Source organism: Puma concolor, unplaced genomic scaffold, assembly GCF_028749965.1.
Source record: "Puma concolor isolate L17-30 unplaced genomic scaffold, mPumCon1.1.hap2 unalloc_scaffold_58, whole genome shotgun sequence".
Classification (NCBI taxonomy): Eukaryota; Metazoa; Chordata; class Mammalia; order Carnivora; family Felidae; genus Puma; species Puma concolor.
Window position 1 is genome coordinate 220300 of NW_028240267.1, and position 9519 is coordinate 229818.

General features: G+C 40.1%; 1 protein-coding gene across 1 annotated transcript; it reads right to left on the reverse strand.

Moving 5' to 3' along the window:
* Positions 1-8143: 8143 nt before the first annotated feature.
* Positions 8144-9082, reverse strand: LOC147571120 (olfactory receptor 2B8-like). The gene has a single exon (XM_086696627.1). The coding sequence runs from the start codon at positions 9080-9082 to the stop codon at positions 8144-8146; it is 939 nt and encodes a 312-aa protein (XP_086552753.1).
* Between the last annotated feature and the right edge of the window lie 437 nt (positions 9083-9519).

A 9519-nucleotide genomic window follows, 5' to 3' on the forward strand; every position in this document is an offset into this window, starting at 1 on the left:
ACCGCTGGGGCCACAGTCAGACTGGTGCGTGCCTTCTGTTGCGTGCCTTCTCTTCCCCTCTCCTAGGGGCGGGATTCACTGTGGGGTGGGGTGGTCCGTCTGGGCTACTTGCACACTGCCAGGCTTGTGATGCTGGGGATCTGGCGTCTTAGCTGGGGTGGGTAGGCAAGGTGCACAGGGGCAGGAGGGGCAGGCTTAGCTTGCTTCTCCTTAGGTGATCCACTTCAGGAGGGGCCCTGTGGCAGCAGGAGGGAGTCAGATCCGCTGCCGGAGGTTTGGCTCCGCAGAAGCGCAGAGTTGGGTGTTTGCGCAGAGCGAGCAAGTTCCCTGGCAGGAACTGGTTCTCTTTGGGATTTTGGCTGGGGGATGGGCGGGGGAGATGGCGCTGGCGAGCGCCTTTGTTCCCCACCAAACTGAGCTCTGTCGTCAGGGGGCTCAGCAGCTCTCCTTCCCTTTGTCCTCCAGCCTTCCCGCTTTCTGAGCAGAGCTGTTAACTTATGACCTCCCAGACGCTAAGTCGCGCTTGCTGTCGGAACACAGTCCGTCAGGCCCCTCCGCTTTTTGCAAGCCAGACTCGGGGGCTCTGCTTGGCCGGCGAGCCGCCCCTCCGCCCCAGCTCCCTCCCGCCAGTCTGTGGAGCGCGCACCGCCTCGCCGCCCTTCCTACCCTCTTCCGTGGGCCTCTCGTCTGCGCTTGGCTCCGGCGACTCCGTTCTGCTAATCCTCTGGTGGTTTTCTGGGTTATTTAGGCAGGTGTAGGTGGAATCTAAGTGATCAGCAGGACGCGCGGTGAGCCCAGCGTCCTCCTACGCCGCCATCTTCTCTTTTTCAAATTTTTAAATATTTTCCTTATTTTTCCCCTTTATCTTTTTTCTCTTTTTCATTTCTTTTCTTTTTCTTGAATACAGAAAGAGAAAAAATTCATTTTTATTTTTAATTTTTATTAAAAATATTTTTCTTCAGTTTTTTCTCTACTATATATTCTACCGTTGTGTAATTTTTTTCAAATTCTAGTTTTCTTCCATTATTTCATCTTAGTCTCCTTCATTTTATTCATTTTTTTCAAATTTTCAAACGTTTTCCCTTTTTTCTTCTTTCTTTCCCCTTTTTTCTCTAATCTCTCAAGCCTCTTTCAACACCCAGACAAAAACACACCTAGGATATAGCATCATTTATTCAATTATTTGAGTGTGTGTGTGTAAGTTTTTAATTTTAATATTTTTTCGATTTCAATTCTTTTATTTTTAATCTTTACTATGATTAATTCATTTTATTCCTTCAAAATGATGAAACGAAAAAATTCACCCTCAAAAAAAGAACAGGGAGAAATCACAACCAGGGACCTAACCAACACAGATACAAGCAAGATGTTTGAACCAGAATTTAGAATTGCAATTATACGAATACTAGCTGGAGTCAAAAACACATTAGAATCCATTTCTGTGGCTATACAAGAAGTAACAGCTAGTCAGGATGAAATAAAAAATGTTGTAACTGAGCTGCAATCATGAACGGATGCCATGGCAGCAAGGATAGATGAAACATATCAGCAAATCACTTATAGAGGACAAGCTTACTGAGAAACATGAAGCAGGAAAACAAGAGGGAGTCTAAGGCAAAAGAGCACAATATAAGAATTAGAGACCTCAGTGATTCATTGAAAAGGAATAACATCAGAATCATAGCAGTCCCAGAAGCTGAAGAGACAGAAAATGGGGTAGAAGGTTATGTGAGCAAATCATAGAGGAAAACTTTCCTAACCTGGGGAAAGACACAAACATTAAAATCCAGAAAGCACAGACGACTCTCATTAGATTCAACCAAAACGGACCATCAACAAGGCATACCATAGTCAAATTCACAAAATACTCAGGCAAAAGAGAGAATCATGAGAGCAGCAAGGGAAGAAAAATCCTTAACCTAAAAGGGAAGACAAATCATGTTCACAGCAGACCTATCCACAGAAACTTGGCAGGCAAGCAAGGAGTGCCAGGATATAGTCAGCGTCCTGAGTCAGAAAAATATGCAGCCAAGAATGGTTTATCCAACAAGTCTGTCATTAAAAATAGAATGAGAAATAAAAAGTTTACAAACAAACATTCAAGGAGTTCATGACCACTAAACCAGCCCTGAAATAAAGTTTAAGAGCGACTGTCTAAGAGGAGAAAAGACCAACAAACAAAAACACCAAAACCCAAAAAGATCAGAAGTAACAAAGACTAGAAAGGTACAGACAACACCACCAGAAACTCCAACTCCACGAGAAACATAATGGCAATACTGGACTAAACACTCCAATCAAAACACATAGGATAACAGAATGGATAAGAAAACAAGATCCATCCATATACTGTTTACAAGAGACCCATTTTAGACCTAAAGACACTTTCAGATTGAAAGTAAGGGGATGGAGAAACATCTATCATACTAATGGCCACAAAAATAAAGCCAGAGTAGCCATACTTATATCAGACAATCTAGATTTTAAAATAAAGACTGAGGTGCCTGGGTGGCTCATTCGGTTAAGTGTCTGATTTCTGCTCAGGTCAAAATCTCACAGTACATGAGTTTGAGCACGTCATTGGGCTCTGTGCTGACAGCTCAGAGCCTGGTACCTGGATTCTGTGTCTCCCTCTCTCTCTCTCTGCCCCTCCCTCACTCATGCTATCTCTCTCTATCAAAAATCAATAAATGTTAAAAAATTTTAAATAAAGGCTGTAACAAAAGATCAAGAAGGGCATTATATCATAACTAACAGGCCTATCCATCAAGAAGATCTAACAACTGTAAACATTTATGCTCGAAACGTTAGGCACCCAAATTTATAAATCAATCACACACACAAAGACTCATCGGTAATAATACCAGTAACAATAATAATACCAGTAATAATAATAGTAATGGACTGCAGCACTCAATTGGCAGCAATGCACATATCGTCTAAACAGAAAATCAACAAAAAAACAATGATTATGAATGACACACCACACGAAATAGACTTAACAGATATATTCAGAATTATTTCATCCTAAAGTAATGGAATACACGTTCTTCTCAAGTGCGCATGGGACATTCTCCAGAATAGATCACATACTGGGACACAAATCAGCCCTCAGAGCAAAAAAGATGAAGATCACACCACGCATATTTTCACACCACAACACTATGAAACTCGAAATCAATCACAAGAAAAAAGGTAGAAAGATAACGAATACTTGGAGACTAAAGACAATGTTACTAACTAATGAATGGGCTAACCAAGAAATTAAGAAGGAAATTAAAAAGTACATGGAAGCCAATCAAAATGATAACACCAAAGCCCAGGACCTATGGGATGCAGTAATGGTGGTCATAAGAGGGAAATATATAGCAATCGAGGCCTTGCTAAAGATGGAAGAAGGGTCTAACCTTACACTTAAAGAGCTGGAAAAAGAACAGCAAATAAAACCCCACACCAGCAGAAGATAGGAAATAATAAAGACTAGAGCAGAAAGTAAGGCTATCAAAACCAGAAAACCCAGTAGAACAGATCAATGAAATCAGAAGATGGCTCTTGGAAAGAGTTAACCAATATGATAAATCCATATCCAGTTTGATCAAAAATAAAAAGGAAAGGACCCAAATAAATAAAATAAAGAATCGCATGGGAATACAAGCTGGTGCAGCCACTCTGGAAAACAGTATGGACTTCCTCAAAAAGCTAAAAATAGAATTACCCTACAACCCAGCAATTGCACTACTAGGCATTTATCCATGGGTTACACGTGTGCTGTTTCAAAGGCACACATGCACCCCCATGTTTATAGCACCACTATCGACAATAACCAAAGTATGGAAAGAGCCAAAATGTCCATTGATGGATGAATGGATAAAGACGTGGTATATATATACATACAACGGAGTATCACTCGGCGATAAAAAAGAATGAAATCTTGCCATTTGCAACTACGTGGATGGAACTGGGGGGTATTATGCTAAGTGAAATCAGTCAGTCAGAGAAAGACAAAAAACATATGACTTCACTCATATGAGGACTTTAAAAGACAAAACAGATGAACATAAGGGAAGGGAAACAATATATACAAACAGGGAGGGGGACAAAACAGAAGAGACTCATAAATATGGAGAACAAACAGAGGGTTACTGGAGGGATTGTGGGAGGGGGGATGGGCTAAATGGGTAAGGGCCACTAAGGAATCTACTCCTGAAATCACTGTTGCACTATATGCTAACTAATTTGGATGTAAACTTTAAAAAATACAAAATACAATTCAAAAAATAATTTAAAAAAATCAAGAATCACAGAGGACAGATCACCACCAACACAGCAGAAATATAAACAATAATAAGAGAATATTATGAGCAATTAGACACCAATAAAATGGGCAATCTGGAAGAAGTGGACAAATTCTTAGAAACACATAAACAACCAAAACTGAAACAGGAAGAAACAGAAACTTTTAACACACCCATAAACAGTAAAGGAATTGAATTAGTAATCAAAACTGTCCCAAAAAACAAGAGTCCAGGGCTGGATGGCTTTCCAGGGGAATTCTACCACATATTTTAAGAAGAGTTAACACCTATTCTTTTGAGGCCATGCCAAAAATAGAAATGGAAGGAAACCTTACAAACTCATTCTGTGAGACCATCATTACCTTGATTCCAAAACCAGACAAAGAACCCACTCAAAAGGAGAATTACAGAACAATTTCCCTGATAAATATGGATGCAAAAATCCTCAGTGAGATAATAGCGAGCCAAATCACACAATGCATTAAAAGAACTATTCAACAAGACCAAGTGGGATTTATACCTGGGACACAGGGCTAGTTCAATATCTGCAAATCAATCAGCGTGATACATCACATCACTAAAAGAAAGGACAAGAACCACATGGTCCTCTCATTAGATGGAGAGAAAGCCTTTGACAAAATACAGCATCCTTTCTTGACAAAAACCCTCAAAAAGGTAGTGCTAGAAGGCTCATACCTCAAGATCACAAATGCCATAAATGAAAGACCTAATGTTACTATCGTCCTCAATAGGGAAAAACTGAGAGCTTTTCCCCTAAGATCAGGAACAGGACAGGGATGCCCATTCTCACCACTGTTACTCAACATAGTATTGGAAGTCTTAGACTCAGCAATCAGACAACACAGAGGAATAAAAGACATCCAAATAAGCCAGGAGGAAGACACACTCACTCCTCACAGATGATATGACACTCTATGTGGAAAACTCAACAGATTCCACCAAAACACTTCTAGAACTGATCCATGAATTCAGCAAGGTTGCAGGATGTAAAATCCATGCACAGAAATCCATTGCATTCCTATACACCAATAATGAACCAACAGTAAGAGAAATCAGGAAATCGATCCCATTTACCAGTGCACCAAAACCCGTAAAATACCCACCAATAAGCATAACCAAAGAGGTGAAAAATCAATGCACTGAAAACTATAGAAAACTTATCAAAGACATTGAAGAAGACACACAAGAAAATGGCAAAATGTTCCATACTCCTGGATGGGAAGAACAAAGATTGTTAACAGGTCGATACTACTCAGGCAATCAACATATTCAATGCAATCCCTATCAAAGCAACACCCGCATTCTTCACAGAGCTAGAACAATCTTAAAATTTGTATGGAACCAGAAAACAACTAAATAGACAAAGCAATCTTGAAAAAGAAAACCGAAGCTGGAGGTACCACGATGCTGGACTGCAAGACGTATTACACCTTAACTGAATAGCCACCCAGGTGCCTAGGTACAATATGATTTTTGATAACAGGATTGTAATAGAGATATTCAGTGAAGATAACAAAGCTCAGAGGCATTTAGTCAAAACAAAAAGTCAAAAGACAAGACAAATCCAGAATTCCCACCTGGCTGAGATTAGGGGATTATTCCTCCTTTACCATTTCTCTGCAGTGTTCCAAGATTCTAATTGTTACAAAGCTAAAGGGCAATTATCAATAATTAATGGCACCTGCCTCACAGGCTTGTTTTGAGGAATGAATAAACACACACAAAGCATTTCTGAGAGAAACAATAAGATGTGTTACAAAGCTGTAATGATCAAGACAGTATGGTACTGGCACAAAAAACAGACACATTAATGGAACTGAGTGTTCTCCACAATAAGAGAACCTAGAAATGGACCCACAAATGTATGGCCAACCAATCTTTGACAAAGCAGGAAAGAATTTCCAATGGAATAAATAAAGTCTCTTCAGCAAATGGTGCTGGGAAAACTAGACAGCAACATGCAGAAAAATGAACCTTCACCACTTTCCTTCACCATACACAAAAATAAACTCAAAATGGAAGAAAGACCTAAATGTAACACAGGAAGCCATCAAAATCCTAGAGCAGAAAGCAGGCAAAAACCTCTTTGACCTGGGAAGCAGCAACTTTCTCACTCAACGCATCTGCAGAGGCAAGGGAAACAGAAAGAAAAATGAACTATTGGGACCTTAGCAAAATACAAAGCTTCTGCACAGTGAAGGAAACAATCAGCAAATAAAAGCAACCTACAGCATGGGAGAAGATATTTCCAAATGATATATCAGATAAAGGGTTAGTATGCAAAATCTATAAAGACCTTATCAAACTCAAAAAATGAGTAATCCAGTGAAGAAATGGGCCAAACACATGAATAGACACTTGTCCAAAGAAGACATCCAGGTGGCTAACACATGAAAAAATGTTCAAAATCACTTATCATCAGGGAAATACAAATCAAAACCACAATGAGATATCACCTCACACCTGTCAGAATGGCTAACATTAACAACTCAGGCAATGACAGATGTTGGCAAGGATGCAGAGAAAGAGGATCTCTTTTGTACTACTGCTGGGAATGCAAACTGGTGCAGCCACTCTGGAAAACACTATGTGGGTTCCTCAAAAAATTAAAAATAGAACTACCTTATGACCCAGCAATTGCACTAGTAGGTATTCATCCAAGGGATACAGGTGTGTTGTTTTAAAAGGGCACATGCACCCCACTGCACAAGAGCAGTGCTATCGACAATAGCCAAATTATGGAAAGAGACCTACTGTCCATTGATGGATGAATGGATAAAGAAGAACTGGTAAATATATGCGATGGAGTATTACTCAGCAGTCAAAAATAATGAAATCTTGCCAATTGCAGTGACATAGATAGAACTAGACTGTATTTTGCTGAGTGAAATAAATCGATCAGAGAAAGACAAATATCATGATTTCACTTATATGTGGAATTTAAGACATTTAATGGATTAACTGAGGAGAAGGGAAGGACCAAAAAGAAAAACAGAAGGAGGCATACGATAGGAGACTCTTACATACAAACAACAAACTGAGGGATGCTGGAGGAGAGAGGAGTGGGGGCATGGGCGAAATGTGTGATGGGTATTAGGAGGGCACTTCTTGGGAAGAGTACATGGCTTCATATGTAAGTGATGAATCACTGGGTTTTACTCCCGAAACCAATACAACACTATCTGTTAACTAACTTGAATTGAAATAAATACATTTATTTTAAAAAGAAATAATATTTACGATAAAGATGAATAAGTAAAAACACTTAATTAAAAAAACTAGAATAAAATCATTTGAAAAATATTTCAAATTTACTTGTGTTTCAAAGTTAAAAGAAAACTACTGAATGGGAGAAGATATTGACAAATGACATAAACAATAAAGGGTTTATATCATAATTCATAAAGGTCTTATACGTACAATGCCCAAAATACAAATGATCCAATTAAAAATGGCCAGAATACATGAATAGACATTCTCCAAAGAAGACAACATGATGACAAAAAAACACGTCAAAACATGCTCAACATCACTGATCATCAGGTAAATACAAACCAAAAATGCAAAGATATGTCACTTCACCCATGTGAGAATAGCTAAAATCAACAATACAAGAAACAACAGGTGTTGTCAAGGATATTTACAAATGGGAACTCTCTTGCATGTTGAATCCATGAATTCAGAGTTTGAACACTCGTTGCGTAAAACAATGAAGTAAGGTAATTCTCATGAGAGTCATCAGGGGAAACGTTGGATGACACGTCCAGACAAAAATCTTAGGGGCTCTGACATTCAAAGTGTTCCATCACAGGGTCTTCTGTACCGAGTCATCTGGAGTCATAGCCCCTACAGAGCACCTTCTTCATTGCTCCAGTCACATCCTTGTTCCGCAGGGTATATATAAACGGGTTGACCATGGGGGTGACGATGGTGTAGAAGAGAGAAACGAACTTGCCCTGATCCTGGGAGTAGTTGTTGCTGGGCTGCAGGTAAGCATAGATGGCCGTGCCATAGAAGAGGGAGACCACGGTGAGGTGGGACCCACATGTTCCAAACACTTTCCTCTGTCCTGCGGCTGACTTTATTCTTAGCACTACCCTGACAACATGACCATAGGAGAACGTGATTAATGCCACAGGTATGAAGAGAATGATCACACCAAAAAACAAGAGCTCAGACTCATACACAGTGGTGTCAACACAGGCAAGCTTGAGCAGTGGGGGCATCTCACAAAGGAAGTGGTCTATTTTATTTCTCCCACAGAGTGGTACAAGGAAGGTGAGCACCGTCTGCAATGAGGAGGTAGCAAAACCAAGGAACCATGATGCAGAAGCCATCAGGGCACAGAGACGGGGGTGCATGATCACTGTGTAGTGCAGGGGCCTGCAGATGGCTGCGTAGCGGTCAAATGCCATCACCCCTAACAGAATGCATTCTGTGCATCCCAACCCTAGAGCAACGAACATCTGAGCTACACAGCCGCCGAAAGAGATAGACTTGTCTGCTCCCCTGAGATGAACCAGCAGCTGAGGAACAATACTGGTCGTGTAACACAGGTCCAGAAAGCTTAGGTTGGACAGGAAAAAGTACATGGGAGTCTGCAGGTGTGGGTCCAGGCGGGACAACGCAATGATGCTTGTGTTTCCCAGCAGGGTGAGCAGATAGAAGATCAGAAGAACCACAAAGAGGACTTGCTCCAGCTGAGGCCGGTCAGAGAAACCCAGCAGGATAAAGCCAGTGAAAGAACTTCCATTTTTCTGGTCCATTCTTTCTTATCACATGTTTCCTGTCAAGACCAAGCATTTAGCAATTTTTAAAAGCAATCTTCAAAGCAATAAAATGTTGGCAGGATGTGAATTTTGCATGTTATAAGACAGGGCATGGGATTGCATAAGTAACTCTTTGAATAAATTATGGACTCATGAAATTGCCATTGTTCATATTAATTAATTCTATATTATCAGAAAAGAAAATCATAATATTTAATGTAAGAAAAATCAAATAATGGACCTATGTCTGCATCCCTCATAGGTACAAAATGTCTTTCAGTTTCAGCCTAGTAGGCTGAAAGTACTATAAAATATGTGTGTGCACGACCGTGTTTATAGCAACACTATCAACAATGGCCAAAGTATGGAAAGAGCCCAAATGTCCACCAATGAATGAATGGATAAAGAAGATGTGGTATAAACATACAATGGAG